General features: G+C 43.6%; 1 protein-coding gene across 1 annotated transcript in view; it reads left to right on the top strand.

Annotated features, from left to right (window-relative positions):
* AS3MT (arsenite methyltransferase) overlaps positions 1–17,543 on the top strand; it is a 228,030-nt gene that overhangs the window by 165,549 nt on the left and 44,938 nt on the right. Inside the window, exon 9 of the mRNA XM_085606584.1 lies at positions 14,030–14,175. Within this exon, the coding sequence (XP_085462710.1) occupies positions 14,030–14,175 (146 nt within the window). The remainder of the gene's footprint in view (positions 1–14,029; positions 14,176–17,543) is intronic.

A 17,543-nucleotide genomic window follows, 5' to 3' on the forward strand; every position in this document is an offset into this window, starting at 1 on the left:
ACTGGCTTCTTGCACGAGGGAGGACATTGCTAAGAATCTCTGAAGACTGCCTAGTGTCCCAGTAGTAAACATCCTAATTTAGTCTATTTGGAAAAAAGGAGTACTGTGGGAGACCCCATGAGTATAGCAGTGGTCGTAGTTAAGGTAGTCAAGCTTATTAATCAAGTGTTAGGTGACTGCAAGTGTTGGAGATCAGATTGTGTGTATGTTGAGGAGCTGTACTTGTCATGAATAACTGAGGTATATCATAGAGCAGGATTCTTGGTGGGGGCACTAGGTTACCAAATGGAAGGCAGTGTGTGCAGACTAGGTCAGCGAGACGGAGGCCCGGGAGATGTAGATTACCTTCTTTGCAGAGTTGAACATGAGGGAGCAGAGTGCCATTCAGTACCATATCATTGTTATTTTGGCTTAAAGCAGAAAGAAAGAATCAAATATTTGAGCGTCATCTGAATATACACAAGCCAAGTGATGAGATTATGTCACCAAGGGGAGAGATATACAGGTATTTCAGGAGGAGACCCAATAGTAAACCCTGAGGGACACAGCATTAAAGGGATAGATGTAGAGAGTGATGAGCACCAAAAAACAAAGAAGCAGACCCTATAGAGTTAAAGGGAGAACTATTAGAGAAACGTTTCTGCAGTGCCAAAAGAGGCCGGATTTGTAAGCATGGTTGGGCAATCCACTGAGCCGCAAGCCGAGGATGCCCAGGCGGCTATAAATGGAGGCAGGTTGTATGTGGTGGGCTAAAGCTAGAAATGTTTTATATATATATATTGAAGATCCAGGTAACTGCCAGAACGCCGTACGTCTGCCTTTCAGTGTCGGTGCTAGCGGTGGCGGCAGGAAGCCACAAATATCAAAGAAATCCATAAGGAAGCGGCACACCAATTCAGTAACGAGTGATTTAATCGTGAAAAGAACAACGCGTTTCAGCCGAGGTGGCCTTTGTCAAGTTACCCAAACAGCTCCAGGAAAGCCATTAAATACAAATGATGTCATGGTGGACATAGAAGAGTTACTACAGCGCAATAATTTAGTTTATCGTTTGGTGTCATGAAAACAGTATCAAATTGTTAAAAAACAATTGCCATTCAAATTATATTAAAGTTAGAATTAGAAACTCAATCTGGAATATTATACAAATACACCCTAATACGAAAAAATCAATGGGATATCGAAATCAGATCTCACCATAATCCACATAATGACAATTGGATTTTCGCCATTTGTGTTATTTTATACAGTACGAATTCATTATGTCATAGAATTTTGATTCCTAAATACAAAAAGACAGATATGCATGCCTATCAGCAATTCTCCCATTGGAGCGACTATGGTCAAGGGGAAAATCTTTAACCATTAGACAAATTCATAATACGAAGCGGTGTCGTTTTGAAGCAGCATAAAACTTCAAATCATACAATGCTTATACGCATGGTCGATTCATCTTGATAAATGTCCAGCAAAAGAGAAAATGAAAAAAATTGCACAAAGATAATATGCAACTGAACACCATGACGATATTGTTAACTTAATATCCATAATGTATACCATATGTTGTCCTGGTTTGCATAATAACATTTTCCAAGTTTTCTATAAGTGGAAATTACAAAAGTCTGGGGCGGTCGATCACATAGGGTGCCATTCATCCTATTGTGAGTAGCATCCAACTATTCATATATCAAAAAATAAGCTGCTAAACATTCTGCAAAAGCAGCATATTCACAAATATGATCACATAATGGAATTTCATGTAGATCATAACTCAATCATGGGCCAATGCCCTGCTGGTATATATATGGGTCGCCACAAATCATGATTATTTCTACGTGCACCCAAAATTAAGACTAAAGATAAGGAACCCTTATCAGAAAGAAAGCAGAGAAGAAAAGTATCTAAATGTGAAGAAACATCAAATTTAAAAAGGACAAATGTCCTAATATGTAATCATGCATGCGGAAATAACATAGGAGAATGGACCATTAAATTCCTATGTGTGTACACAGTTCCTCCTTCTTATTCAGCCCGAATGGCAGCCTGGTATTGAGATCAATGATGTTCCTGGATTCGAGAATGCACAGCTGTTTCTCCCTATCGCCTCCTCGTATATGTTTCATTACTCAGTCGATCCCACAAAACCTGAGTAATTTATTGTTACTGTTGTGGGAGTTGTAGAAATGTCTCGCAACAGGATAACTGAAGTCCATATTGGTTATAGCCCTTTGATGTTCTAGGATGCGTTTGTTAGTTGCAGTTTGGTGCTTCCTATATATCTAAGACCGCACGGACATTCTAACTGGTAAATTACAAATTCCGTGGTACATGTGATGAATTTAGCTATAGATCTGTTTTTGCCATCGTATGTTTTGAAGGTTTTGCAGCTGGGAGTAAATTTACAAGCTTTGCAGGAATTGCACCTGGGAAACCCTTCCTTGACCTGTAACCAGGTAGTAGTTGGTACTGATTGATGGAAACTCTGGACCAATTTATCCTTAAGGGATCTTGGTCTTTTATAGGTTACAACGGGGGAGTCGCCTACATTTTTGCCGATTACAGGGTCTGCCAGAATGAGGCCCCAATGTCTCCTCATGATGGTTTTGAGACTGTTGGATCTAGCATTGTATGTGGTGATCATACGGGGGATGTTGGCTGATTCTTTTTCCCAGGATGTCTTTCTGTTTTCAAAGAGGACATCTGTCTGTTTCACATTGAGTAATTTGTTACTCGTTTGTGACAGGATACATATATATACATACATATACATGCATATACATATATATCATACCCAAGTTTTCCTCAAAAGAAGACGCACTCTCCAAGCAGATGAATTCTCCTGAATTCTTTAATTGCAAGCCAAAACCGGCATCTGTATTAAGATAAATTCCTTGCCTGATGCGTTTCGGACCCTCCTGATCCTTGTTCGCAGGCATGAATGAAACTTTGCAAAGCGCTAACACTGCACTCTCGTCTGCATGCTAATTAGTCAAATTGCCTTCTGGTAGGCCTCTCAGTCCACAGGAGGGCTGAAAAACAATCGATGATTGGAATGTTATGGCGCACACCCACTGAAAGGTAAGAATTGTTAATAATGCACCACGAGTTCCAGCATGCTTTGGGAGAACAAACAATATATATATATATATATATATATATATATATATATATATATATCGATGTTATCTGTGGAATGGAGATGATGAAAGACAGATTGGCGTGGTTTGTATATATTTGGCGAGGAGACACAGATTCTGGGGTATTCTAGGGTATTGGGTAAGGAACGGAGTTCGGATTCTGGGCGATAGATGGATGAAAGGCCTTGAGGATCTTCTTTCGCTGTAAGGGACGTGTAGTGGTGCACGTTAAACATTTATGGTAGTGGGAGAGGTTGAAAAGGGGTTGAGATGGGACAGAACATAAGCAGTCAAATGGAGAGCAGGATGGCTTGGCAGATCCGAGTGATGGAAGTCTCTGGGTGAGATGGACAAGATAGCAGCTCAGCTTTCTGTTGAAGGGTTAAAGGAGAAGTACACAGCGCAGGCGTAAAGGAGAAATTAAAACAATTTGCTATGGGTGGTAATTATTTTGGCAGACAAGGAGGAAGCAAAGTCCTAGACATGACGTTAAACAAAGTGGGGATATATAGGGTAGGGAAGAGGAATTTAACATAGGCATTGACACTGGGCTTGAAGTGGGGATGTAACATTTATTTGTATTTATTTATTTGATGCATTTTTAAATAGCGCAGACTTTACCCAAAGGTGTCAGAGCGCTTCACAATAGAACCAAGTACGTTACATGAGGAGAATTTTACAAATGTACACGTTACAGAAGCAAACGAGAAGGAAAAAAAGTAAAATAAAACAATAGAAGGCAATCAAACAAAACAATAACACATTAGGATGAAGATCGTACAGGCCTAGATTACAAATTTATAATATTGAAAGAACTTCCTTGAGGAACATGAAAAGGGATGTATTAGTTCTGGAAGTGTCTTTGGAAGAGAAGAGATTTGAGGTCAGTTTTGATAGTCCGGGTAGAGGTGGTGGTACGGAGTAGTGGAGGAAGCGAGTTCCAGATTCTGACCGCATTGCCTGAGAAGGATTGAGCCATTGATCTTTCCCTTTTGAAGGTGGGGGACTGATGCAGTACATTTTCGGCATTACGAAAAGGTCTAGAGCCTCCAGGGATTTTAAGTTTATTCAGCAGGTATCGAGGGGAGGAAGTGTGCAAGGCTTTATGGGTAAAACAGGCAGTCTTGTAGATTGATCTTGCCTCGATGGGAAGCCTTCGAAGAGAAGACAAAATGGGTGTGATGTGGTCACTTTTTTTGGCCCCAAAGACAAAACGAGCGGCTGAATGGAGAACGGATTTAAGAGGGGAAAGGTGGGATTTGGGGAGGCCAGTAAGAAGAGAATTGCAGTAGTCCAATCTAGAGAGAACCAGAGATTGGACCAAAGTTTTTAAGTCTTGCTCCGGGAAGACACGTTGAATCCCCCAGAGAAGGCGCAGTTGGTATCGTGCATTCTTTGCAGTGGAATTGATGTGGGAGAGTAGATTGAGCCTTTTGTCAAGTATGACACCAAGGGATTTTGCGCTGTCGACAACAATAGGTTTATTGTTGAGTAAATTCAGCTGATTCATCCAAGATTGAACAGGAGGAGGAGAGAGTGAGGTAGAGAGGAGGAGGAATTCAGTTTTGGAAGGATTCAGAATGAGTTGATGAGCCAACATCCAGTTTTGAATAGAGTTGAGAGTAGAGTTGAGGATTGAGATATCGTGGGCGGAAGACACCTTGAGGTAGATTTGAGTGTCATCCGCATAGAAATGTTAAAGGATCCCAGATTTACTTAGGAGTTTTCCCAATGGTTCCAAATAAAGATTGAACAAAGTGGGTGCAAGGATAGAACCTTGAGGGACGCCTTGACCTACTACTGCCTATGAAGACAAAAGACTGTTCGCTATTTTGATTATTTGAGATCTGTCCGAGAGGAATGAGGCAGACCATTTAAACACTGTGCCTTCCAAGCCCATTCTCTGTTGAAGAGTGTCAAGAAGAGTGTTGTGATTAACACTTGCAACAGGGCTGTTTAGGTGCTGCAGTTTTGAATGAAACCAGACTGGAAATTGTGAAGAAGATTATTATCTTTTATATGTAGGGAAAGTTGTTTCGCTCCACATCTTTCTGTGATTTTCGCAAGAAAAGGGAGGTTAGTGATAGGGCGGAAGTTGTTGAGGTCGTTCGCATCAGCGGAAGGTTTTTTAAGAAGTGGGGTAACCTGTCCTGTTTTAAGGGCAACAGGAAGGGAGCCTTTGCTAAGGAAGAGGTTAAACAGACTGGTCCAATAGGAAAGAGTTTGGGTGTAGAAATCAATGGCAATGACACTAGGGATGGGGTCAAATGAATGGTTAGAGGGTTTTGTTTCGAGGATGCATTTGAGGAGGGCATCTTCAGAGATGATGTCAAAGTGCTGCCAAATGACTAAGGATTTGCGCTCCTCTAGGGGGGAGTAGGATGAATGACCTGCTCCACCAGTGATTTAACTTTTTCATCAAAGAATATAGCAAACTCTGCTGCTTTCTTAGGAGAGTTGTCAGGCTTGGTGGTTGAGGGAGGGCAGTTTGGATTTTTGATGAGGTCAAATAGCTTTTTGGGTCTGTTTTTGGCTGAGTCGAGGAGGGTTCTGAAGTGTGATGTTTTTTCATGGAAGATGTGGTTGTGGTATTTTGATCTTGCTGAATGTAGAGTAGAAAGACTGGAGGTGGATGGAGATTGCCTCCATTGTTTCTCCAGGATTCTCCGGTTCTTCCTTTCTTCATAAAGGGATTTATTGAACCATGGTGCTGAAGGAATAGGCCTTTTCCTTTTGCTTTAAAGTGGAGCGATATTATCAATTTCGACTGCAAGGACTGAGAGGCATTGGGAGGTAAGATCATTGACATCCAAGTTGGGATCTAACCTTGGAAGTGATAGCATAGCAGAATCACACAGAGTGTCATGGTCAATGTTTTTGGTGTTACGAAACCAGGTAGTAGTCCTTTTAGGTTGGCCAAGCGTTATAGATTGTGATAGGTGAAGAGAGAAGGGGATTAGGAAGTGGTCAGACCAGTCTACTTGAATAGCGATAGCAATAGTAAGCATGCCTGCTTTAGATATAACAGGGTCCAGAATTGAGCCCTTAAAGTGTGTCATTTCAGTGCAGTGTTGGATAAGATCATTTGCTGAGAGAAAAGTGTCAAGCCTATTGGAAGCAGAGTCTTTCAAAGAGCCCCAGTGAAGATTATAGTCTCCCAGGAAAATCTGTCTGTCACTTTGAGAGTATTGGTCGCTGATGAAGTCGGTGAGTTCCTCCAAAAAAGAAGAGCAGTCACCAGGTGGGTGATAAATGGCATGAAATCTGAAGGGGGAGCAGTGTTGCACTTGAAGCTCCAGCGACAGGCATTCGAATGTACGGAAGGAGCTGTTAGGAAAATCCTTAAGTTGAAGGGAGTTTCTGAAGATGATTGCAACACCTCCTCCATCTTTGTCTGTTCTGTCATTTCTAAAGATAGAATAGTCGGTGGGTAACAGAAGATCAAAAGTAGTATGAGAGATGTCGTTGAACCAGGTCTCAGTGAGGAATAGAATGTCAAGGTTGTGGAGAATGATGATGTCAGAAATTTCCAATTTGTGTTTAATTGCAGATCTGCAGTTGTGGAGCAAGCAGCGCAACACTGACAAAACTATTTTGGTGACAGGGGCGTTTGGGCTTTTAGGGGTGATAGGGATAACATTCTTCTTGTAAGAGGGTGCAAGGGTAGAATGAGGCTAGTGATTAGTTCTGACAGAAGAGATGATCGGAATAGTGCACAGAGTAGACTTACTTGGAGAGGAAAGTGGAAGGGGGGTGGTGTTAGAAGAATTGTAACTAGCCAGTAGGTTAGCGATGTCTGCAGAAGACAGAGTGTGATTGGCTTATTTGGGGCGCGGGAGCAAGGTACTCCTAGGGAGTTTGGGGAAGTGAGTATTTACCATGGGAATAGGCTTTTGTAAAGGTGGATATCTTTATGTAGTATAGAAACGTCAAAAGGCATGGCTAGGTTGCCAAGGACCTCCATGTCGTCATGTACATGTTTTGGGGACCAGGGTTTTCTCTACTTCCAGTGATGAGCCTGGATTTGCACTTTTAGGGCCTCATGTAGGTAAATAAATTTTACCGGTTCATAAATACCGAGCCGTACCGAATCGGTAAATTAGAACCGGTAAGTTATATGTAGGTAAAAATTCGGTAACAGTTACCGATTCGGTAACATTCGGTAAATACGAATCGGAAGTCACCGAATCGGTAAATACCGAGGTGGTATCCACCGAATCGGTAAATACCGAGGTGGTATCCACCGAATCGGTAAATACCGAGGTGGTATTTAGCGAATCGGAAAATACCGAGGACACTACCACCTTCCCTTAACTAAGTAGCCAATATCACAATCATGTCATTATAGAAGGTCTCTCAGGCTTGAATAGGGGACCCCATACCTCAAAGATCAGCTTAGTGAAATCACATCACAGGAGCATCAGGAGTCTCCTCGCAGGAAGGCTCGTCTTCGGTCTGAATAATAAACATGACGTCTGAGATATGAAAAGCACCAACTGTCAGGTATGTGCAGCTGCGCGTGTGCCATGGCTAAATCGTGGGTCGAACAACCTAGAGTGGAAAACATGCATTGTGTAAAATTCCAGACTGTGTGTCACAGCATGTACAGACCAAGGTCGCTGCGCAGAGCTTGGGATGGGAACAACAGAATGCACTCGTCTGAAGGAAGTCTCGAGTCAGCAGTTTATTCAAGAAAGAACATGTAAACGCAGTGTCGTGTGCAAAGACACAAATATGGCTACATAACATTCAACGTGGTAATGCCAACTGAACAATGCATGTACGTATTCAGGGAGAACTCACTACACGCCCCCTTGAGCGAAGCAATATGTAATAGGCAAGAAAAGAGAGAACGCAGAGTTCAGTTTCGTCAGAGCAGAACAGGGCGTAACCAATGCAGCGCCAAAGTCCTACAGTCCAATTAATTGCAGCATACAATTCCAAAAACACAATGCAAGTATAGTAAAAAACTCAAGCAGACCATCAGGAAGAGAAAAACGAGAACTAAAAGAAATAAATGTTGCGCCAGGGTGCTGTCCAGTAGCACAGGCGCAATGGACGACAATCCAGTTAATCCATGAATGTATAGGCAGCATATGTGGCCACGGCTTCCAACAAGCAATCGTTTTCAGGGCCACTAAAAGTCTCAGCCATCCAATTGAGTAAAGAAAAGGAACATACGTGTTCTCCAACCAACGGAGCCTCTAGCACAATCAGAGGGCACCCGGAATGTTCCTCCAAATAGCTCATGGACAAGAAGTCGTAGGCTGCCGCTGAGATGTCCCAATTACCCAGGATACCATGCGCCGCTCCACACGCCATGATCCGGACACCAGAACAGGACAACTCGTGAGACACTAAGGGCCTCATCAGTCGATCGAAATCCGGCACCGGAGACACCATGTTGGTCAAGCACAAATCCAGAGGCCATTCAAAGGGACAATCCAGGCAGTGTAATACAGGTTGTACGCAGGTGAAGTAGGAATACCTGAAGGATAATCCATAAGCCAGGCTCAAAGTCGCCAATGGCAAAGTACCATAGAAGTCAAGCATCCTATCACGAAGAAGATGCAGACGGGACAGGTGCTCGTGTGGCACAGAAGGAGCAGCCATTCCGTAGTATGAAAAGTAAAAGCAGCACACCTGCCACCAGCGCCAGAAGCAGCGGAACACCTCCAAAGATGCTCGAGAACAGTGAATGAACAAATGCCGGAATTACACCACAAATTGTTTGGAAAGAGGTCACGAGACCCGAGCCCCACATGTTAGAAAAAATTGAGCCAGGCCGGTCGTGGACGAGGCATTGATAATACTTTGGATCAAAGAGCCGAAATGCAGGGGGAGGTCAGTATTCAGAGGCGCCTGTTCCTCAGTGCGCGTAGTAGCAACGTGAAGGACAAATATTTTAACGAGAGGAAGTCAAAGGCACCTCTTTGTGGGACAATGGCGCTCTATTCTGCTCAACTTGTTGGACTCTGCTTTCAAGGTTGGAATCGAAGGCCAGATGGAAACATCCCGCCGCCCATGCGGGGGTGGAAAAAGAACAGTATTGCAGCAGACAACTTCATGCGAGACAGTTATGTACGGGATTACCACTCACATCCCGCAGCAAACTTCATTAATCATTATTAAATGAATACCGTTTGCAAGCACAGTGAAAGAAGGTGTAATCACAGGCACTGGGATACCTCGTAGGACGCACGCCAAAATCGGGGCTTGTACATTGCATGCGCCGTGTACTTGCATGTGCCTATTGTCTCATGTATGAATCCTAGAAGTGAGAGTGCTAGAGCTAATGTCTATAACGGCTTAGGCCTTCTCCATGTTTGCTTGGTCAATAGCTCTCAGTCTGGAAGCCGCCTCACTGTGCGGCAACTTGCAGACCTCGTTGTAAATAGCATACGCGCACCTTTTGGTTCTGCCACCCACGGGACCATTCACAATATCATTCCATTCGGTATGCACATTGATGGAGTGGGTGGACTTCCTGATCCTGTAGATGTGCTCTGTGTCAGCTGGTGGACAGAGTGGGATGTGTGTCCCATCAATGCAGCCAATATAATGGGGGAAGTAATTCCTGAAGGAACGGGACAGGCAACTCTGGGATACACCACCCACCGCAGCTGTCACCACCTGAGAAATGCCGGATGCCAGCAGATGTGGGCTGCAGAGCACCTGCACATGTGGGGGTATGGCGTGCGCCCTTCTCATTGGCTGGTCCAGGAGTGGGTGCGGGTCCCTGATTGAGTCCATGATGGTTTCGGGGTGTAGCCTGTACCTCTCATGTATCTCTGCATCAGTCAGCTGGAATAGTGTGATGCGCTGTCTGTGGATGCGTTCCTTCCGTCGCCAAACCCTCAGTCCTGCTGCCTCTAGACGTAGGCGCATTGCAATGACGTACATAGCTGCCAGGGTGTCCACGCTGTTGCATTTTGGGATTGCTTAGCTGCACTGTTGTTGGTTACCACCTGCTTTCAATCCGTGTTAATTACCGACTCTTATTTACCGATTTTCTTGGATTTCTTAATTACCGAGTGCTCCTACATGTCATTTTAACTTTTTACCACTTCATATTTACCACTTCATATTTACCGATTCGTTAATTATGTATTCGGTAAATATGAATCGGTATTTACCGCCTCATATTTACCGAAAAGTGGTTTTTGGTCTCCTACATCTCACTTGTCTGAATACCGGTCGGTAACGGAATATTTACCGAAATTGGGCCGTTACCGACCGGTATTTCGCTACCTACATGAGGCCCTTAATGAGCAGATAACAAGCAGCATCTAGGCTGAGGGTGCAGTGTACTTGGAGTGAAGATACGGTCCATCACTGAGAGCTGAGGTCAGATTGTAATGTGGTGTTCATGTTCTTGTAGCACTGGGGGGCTCATCACGTGGCCGGAAGTACCACGCGGGTGGACGGCGTCCCCCCACTTATTTTACTGGGAGCTCGATAACTGGAGCGCAGCAGGACCACTGCTTCAAAAAGCCACTTTTTTACAACAAATAAGAGAGGCAACGAACACAGGTTACACTAGAATAGAACAAAAGCTTGTGGAACTTATCACCAGTAGACTTTTCATTTTATTGTATGTTTCCAAACACAGCGCAGCCAACGCGTTTCACCTACAAAGGCTTCATCAGGGCTGCAGACATAACAAATACATACACACATAAATCATACATCAGACCGCATAAATACATGTCTATTTACAAACAAAGTGGTGCTGCTGGAAGCGCATAGGCTGCATTTTCTTTTGTTCAAAAGGCCACTAAATGGAACCAACCAGATGTTGGTACTGGCATGACTGAATTATTGCTCTGTGGTGTTGACCGTATATAACAGCTGTTGTAGGCGATCAGGCATGCCCTCAGCTGGGAACCTCCAAGGCACGGGGGAATAAAACATACTCCTGCAATTTCTGTGGAGAGGGTGCACTCGGTTAAGTGAGTCCTTCCCACCTGCTTGCTAAAGAGCTGCAGTGGTGAAAGCAAAAGCCTGCACGCCACACAGCTTGTAGCTTAGTTACGAATGATTCAGAGATAATGTACCTAACTCCTCCCCGACAAGCGAGCCACGGGCAGCAAAGCTCTTTTTGGATAAGCAGGGCGGCTAATGTACTTCCTGGTCAAACTATATTACAATGAGAAGTATCCAAGCGGGAAACTGAGTCTAACCTTGAACTAGATCGTCAGGGTATCTGTAAGCATAAATGAAATGTACTGTATAGTGTAATTACATTATCTACTCCTTCAGCAACATAGGGGATATTAAGCTAAAATGTAGCCGTTTTAAAATGGCACTTAACAGACAGCTTTTAATAGCCTATGAAGCATTTTCAGTGTGTGTATGTGAGGAGCAAGGCACAAATATTGTAGGTGTAATATAGATGCAGATATACTCAGTGTATTAGGCCTCAGTCACCAGGATCATAGCTTGCTGGAGCCCAAGACCCACCACCGCAGCTACTGCATCAGACTCCAGTAGCCTTCTCCCCTCAACCAACGGTGTACCATCTTCTGCACATGGCGACGACTTCTTGCCCTCGCTCCAGTAATTGATTTGTTACGGTGGTTGCAGGGGGTCAGTACTGGCACTCATTTTTGGGGATGAAGACTTATTTTTCACCAGTAGTCTTTGACCCAGAGCAAGAGAGAGAAAGGCAGGAAAGAGGGAACGAAGGCAGAAGAGAAAGGAAAACGGGGACAAATGGAGATAGCAGGGATGAAAAATATCTCTCAAGAGAGAAAGAAAGTGACAAACGAATTTCCAGGAGAGAGAAAGAGAAGACAAGTGCAAGGTTGTGGAAGAAAGAGGTCATCAGTGGATTAAAGAATGGACAGCCTTGGTATTCGCAAGCCTGGTATTTAGTACACTGGCGGCATGCCCCTAAAAATACTTTGGATCCCTGGATTTATGCATTTATTTTGAAATTAAGCACTATTTCTCTCACAGTGCCTTGTGGGGCACATGATGCAAGAGGGCCCACTTATGATCTGAGTCAAGTCATGTCTGTAGTGGGAGTGGCTATTCGGGCCCTGTTCCGGAAAGTGTCCCGGGGCACAACAAGTGTGTGCACTCACTTTCTTCACCCCAATGCACTCTAGTATTACATAAGAGGTCCCAAACACCTGTGTGGCCCCTTCGGGGACTGTAACATGATGGGCTACTCTGGCTCAGCGCAGAGCAACGCTCCTGTTTTCATGCACCTGTCATTTGTAAAGTGAATTCATTTAACTCAATATTTCTCTGAGTTAGAGCTTGATTTTTAGAGAATATAGCTAGGAAGTAGGGCATGCCTCTTTCTGAGCTGTGCTGTTAAAAATAATGGACAAACTCTGAGAAATATCTGGATAAATAAAATACTGCACTTCAGACACTGCATGGACACAAACAAGCACTCGGCTAAGCTGTGAGCAAGATATGGCCCCAGGAATACAGATAACGCCGGCACACATGGGTGATCCTAATGGGGTGTTATCTCATGTTCATGGGGTCGTGACCCCAGGCAAATGAGGGGAACAGTTTGCATCTGCACCTGTGCTGTATTATGGATGCGGGTGCAAACACAAAAAGGCTGCCAGAGGGCCACGTAGAAGTGCCACACAGTCAGTGTGTCCCCAGAAGCTGACCTCTGAAAAGGGTATAGGGGGTCACGTGGAACTCCAGACATCCCTTACAGGTGCTTGCAGTCCTTCACTGCACCCGCCATTAGGGGCATCTTTTTTGCACTTTGAAATGCAGGGCACGCCTCAAATGTGAAAGACTGTGGGACTGCTTCAAAAACCCAGGGCAGCAATAAGTGTCCAACTGCCCATGGTGCACAGCATTCTCTGTAATAGGGTGCACTATACCTACGTGCATGCAGTGATGCGCAACTTGGGACAGTGGGGAGTGCGCCCTTTACATTATGTGGCCTCTGGAATGTGCTTCATGTCTTGACAATTATATAGCTCGCCTCACAAGATTAAACACAAATTTAAGGAAAAAATTTGAGTTGGAAGTCTAATAAAACACTGGAGCTAGTGGAGGGAAGTCCAGTTCCTCCTCTCTCCCTCTGAGCCCTGGTGCCTCTACACCAGCTGCACCTTTATTACCTGCATCCCTTAATAGTCCCATGCAATTTCGTTTGTTAGAGACCACAATTCAAGACACCGGTCTACAATCATAAGCCCTCACTACTCCACTGCCTGGTAAACTGGCTGCTGCTTCATTCTCCCACTCCTGCCTATTCTCAGTCGCAGCAGACATGCCTTCTGCTGTGTCTTAAGTTCACTTACCACAGCTTGCGTCACCAAACGCAATACATACTACACCAAACATAATGCACAAAACAAATGTGCAACAGCTGCTGATACCAGGTCTCGTACACAGTTTTTGACCATACATGGCGGTAGGCCATTGGTAGAAGACACAGACTCAAAGGTGAAATGAGTAGGTCATGTTTTTGATTCATTGTTTTTGTGTCTCGAGTTGAAGAATCAGATAAAAGCATGAAAGGTCACGGTCCAAAATAAGGATGGAAATGCTGCTCCTTTTCTGACTCTGCAAGCTTAGCAAACCACCCTTAACATTTCCCTGGTTAAAAAAAAAAAAACAATGGAAACTGATGTTATGGCACGTTTCTTGTGAGAAATGAGCAGGGGGGTGATTGCAAAACTGGAATGAATGAACTGTTTGGACGTTTAACAATCTAATTGCTCCCTCAGTTCAAGGGTGATGATACTTGCCTTTTGCTTTACGGATTACTTACCATGTTTAATTGTAGAATAGGCAGGATGATTTGCTTGAAAATGAGTTTCGGAAAAGGCAGAATTTTGCTCTGGTAATGTCTTAATGTACAAATCTCTAATGGTTCTACTGTAATTTCTTTGTTTTACTTCTAGGGGATTATAAATTTGTTTCTGCAACATTCCGCCTCTTCAAAGTTCCCAAGAGTGTTAAACAAAACAAGAAGTACCAGGTTGTCTACAATGGAGGAATCACCGGGTGTGAGGCAGAACTGCAGTTCGATGTCAACTTTACATTTCAGGTACAAACCTACTTGTTTGTTTATGAGGCAGGTCTGTCGCAAGTCCATTTTCACGAGTGCATTCACATTATTGCTTTTCTCTCTTAATAGCTGTTTATTTACAAAATGTACGTTTGTGTAAACAAATTTGCATTTTCATCAAATTTGTGGGCGAACAACAGTTGCATTAATTTATTATATACCTGTAGTTTTGTGTAGCGCTTAAAGCATGACATTTTGAAGTCCTACAATGTAAATGCCCTTGTTTCAATGTCGCCCACTTGTGGAAACAGCATGAAGCGATAATGACATAATCTGTAGATGTTACCCCCTGATTTGAAGAGTTGTTGGGGGAAATGTGAATTAAGATGTGGAAACCTCTTTACTGTGCATGCTAAATGTGTTTTCAACCGCAATTGCCATCAGCATTTTGCTGATGGTGATAGCAAAACGTTTCTGCATAAGCTGCTTCAGAGCAGGAGACATCTCCAAAGACACTCTTGTTTCCACTCAACTCCAAGATCAAGACCTCTCTCCAGGTATCTCCTCATACTTTTCCCTTCCTCTTAAAATCCTCACATAGACATTTGACCCACCATTCCTCAGGAGTGGTGGCGTAATACAGGCCTCTGCATGCGGGGTGGGAGGTGCGTTGTTCATGCCTTAACCCCCATTTTGCCTAAGGCCTATGAATATTTATGAGGTATGGGAGTTTCATGGGACTCACAACTTATTCTGCAGCCAGGTCTCATCATTTTGTGTCACACGCCTGCTCGGGGGCCCATTAGCTCCATTCTCCGAGCTGAAAACAGATAAGTTGCCTCATGAGTAGGGTGACCAGATTTTAAAAGTCAAAAACCAGGACATTTGGCAAAAACAGGACTCAATTCAACATCATCCGAGGGGCACAGAACGGAAGTTCTCATTAATATAGGAACACAGACGAAGCACTAAGGAAATAAATAAAAAGTCAGTTTTTAAACCCAGTACCATACATGTTATTTAATTAGCTAAGTCGTGGTAACACTACGCTGAGAAACACAGTTGGGTAGCCATGTGCTTTATAAAAAGTTATAATTAATGCTAACTCATAAAAAATGCCTTAACTGTTTTCAGACGGCCCTTACTAAAAACCGGTACTTCAGCCAAAATCTGTGGGAAACTGGGACTGTCCCGGCAAATCCGGGACACCTTGTCAACCTACTCATGTGCACTTTCCAATCTTAACCTCTTCACAAACACATGACGAACACGTGATACTTTTAGAATGGAGATAGTTGCTGTTCCGAAGCTTGCTGATATGCCTCACAGCGAAAATCTTGCAGAAACTAGATACAGTGTAATCAAGTCATCAAGGGATATCAACAGAACAGAACTTTCCTGGCTTGTCCTGTTGCGAATTGGCCAGCGGCACATCTTCTCTCTCGTTCAATGCCACCTCTTAATTTCAATGACTACCCTTATTTATCTTAGATTGTTAAGACCTTCACTTTCTTTCTTTGTGATGCTCCACAGGATTGCCCCAAAGTACATTCAGAACAGAACATATCACACACCAAATATAGTTCAGATATGGATTAAACAGAGATCCAACAGCAGTCAACACCAAAGCCACCTCTTGTAAAATATATTATACAGAACTCATTACATTTAGCTGGAGATCATGGTGCTGACAACAAGACTTATCATTAACTAACAACACATACCAACATCCACCACATTAGACAGAACACCTCCCACACATCCAACACTGCACATATCTCCATTAAGATGGGTATCAGTGGCCCCAAAAAACCCATAATTAGACTTCAGTGGATGCAAATCCAAACTGCTGCACTTTGCCTTGACATCTGAAAATGCAAGGATCAAGACTCTAGAGTTCTTTCTTTTAAAAAAAATAAATCTTTTTATTGTAATTATAATCAAGGCACAAGTTAATCAGATAGTACATATAAGCATTATATCCAGACATCTATGGTTTTCGGCAATTGGCGTATTGATATTACATACATCGCAACAGAGGACAATATTCCATCTATTAAATTCACATCTCCCCGTCATTTTCGTCTTCAGACTCCCTCCTCCGCCCATACCCTTGGTGGCTCACAGATGTATCCCCTGAATTTATTCCAGGCCCCCCAGACCCTGCTCCACTTCTGAGGACATCCTCGATTGATAAACACTACTTTTTCGGCCACCATGGCAGTATCCAGATCCCTACACCATGAGTGATGGCGACTCTCCCGCACCCCATTTTTGTGCGATGTTGCGCTTCGCTACCATTATCCCCAGTGTGGCCCACACCTGTGCCGGGCGCGTAAGATCGTTCGGCTCCCACACGTTTAGTAAGAATCTCCTGGGTTCCGGCGTTAACGACACCTCCACGTCTGTGATATAGTGACTCTAGAGCTCTTTCAATCCAAAACTGAGAGCAAGGGCCTGTCTCCACCTCAGATTTCAGACTGAACTTTAACTGTCCACAGCAAAAGATTTCTGGCCACCACCATCATCTTGGCTCTTACTGATCGATTCCTTTGTGTAAGGAGACAGATTGTGGATATGCTAGCATTTAAGAGACAGTTTCCCCTTAATTGTTACATTGTGCACAGAGTGGATGCTTCAGCAGCAAGGCCAAGACTTGCTTGTATAAAAAAAGTGCGTCAGGCCCAGGCAACAACCCATCATGCACCACTTGACTGACAACAAACACGGGCAAGCAACCGAATAGCCATGGAAGGGCTTGTGCTGCAGCCCTGTGGTGACTACTTATACTTAGTCTGACTAATGGCCTCACATGCTTTGTCTGCCATCCCCACACAGTGCTGACCCCAATGCGATGCCTCCAGCGGCATGACAGCATATATGCAAGGCTAAATTGAAGAGAGCAGTTGCAGCTAAAAGTTGTAAAAGTATACATTTGTGTTTCAACATAAAGAAAAATCTTGAACTCCAAAAGAACAATGGAAAAACATAAATAAGTCATATGGGTACCCCTTGGGGAAGACAGCTAAGTCAGGTCTTCAAAGGAGACATACAAAACAGAAAGTGGGAATGGGAATAGTGTATTACCCATTTTCTGGGTAAAGACTCATCATGCTTGTTAGGTCTGTGATGAGGAACTTTGATGAGACTGGTAATGTGACAGATGCCTTTATCTACCCTGGATTACCACTCTCATTCAGTTGTTTTTGGTCCAACCAAAGTAGTCTGAGACCTAGGCCATCTTATCCGAGAGCTTTCTGTTAAATCTCTTTCCTGACATCCTTCTACTGGTTTTTGAGAACTCACCTGGGTCTTTACTTGTATATATGTTAAGATTGTGCCTCAGCGTTCTTTTATCTATTTCTCCGGCTGCAAATGAGTCCAAAGGGGTGCCAGTGAATGTTGAG

This window comes from Triturus cristatus, chromosome 1_2, assembly GCF_964204655.1.
Source record: "Triturus cristatus chromosome 1_2, aTriCri1.1, whole genome shotgun sequence".
Lineage (NCBI taxonomy): Eukaryota > Metazoa > Chordata > Amphibia > Caudata > Salamandridae > Triturus > Triturus cristatus.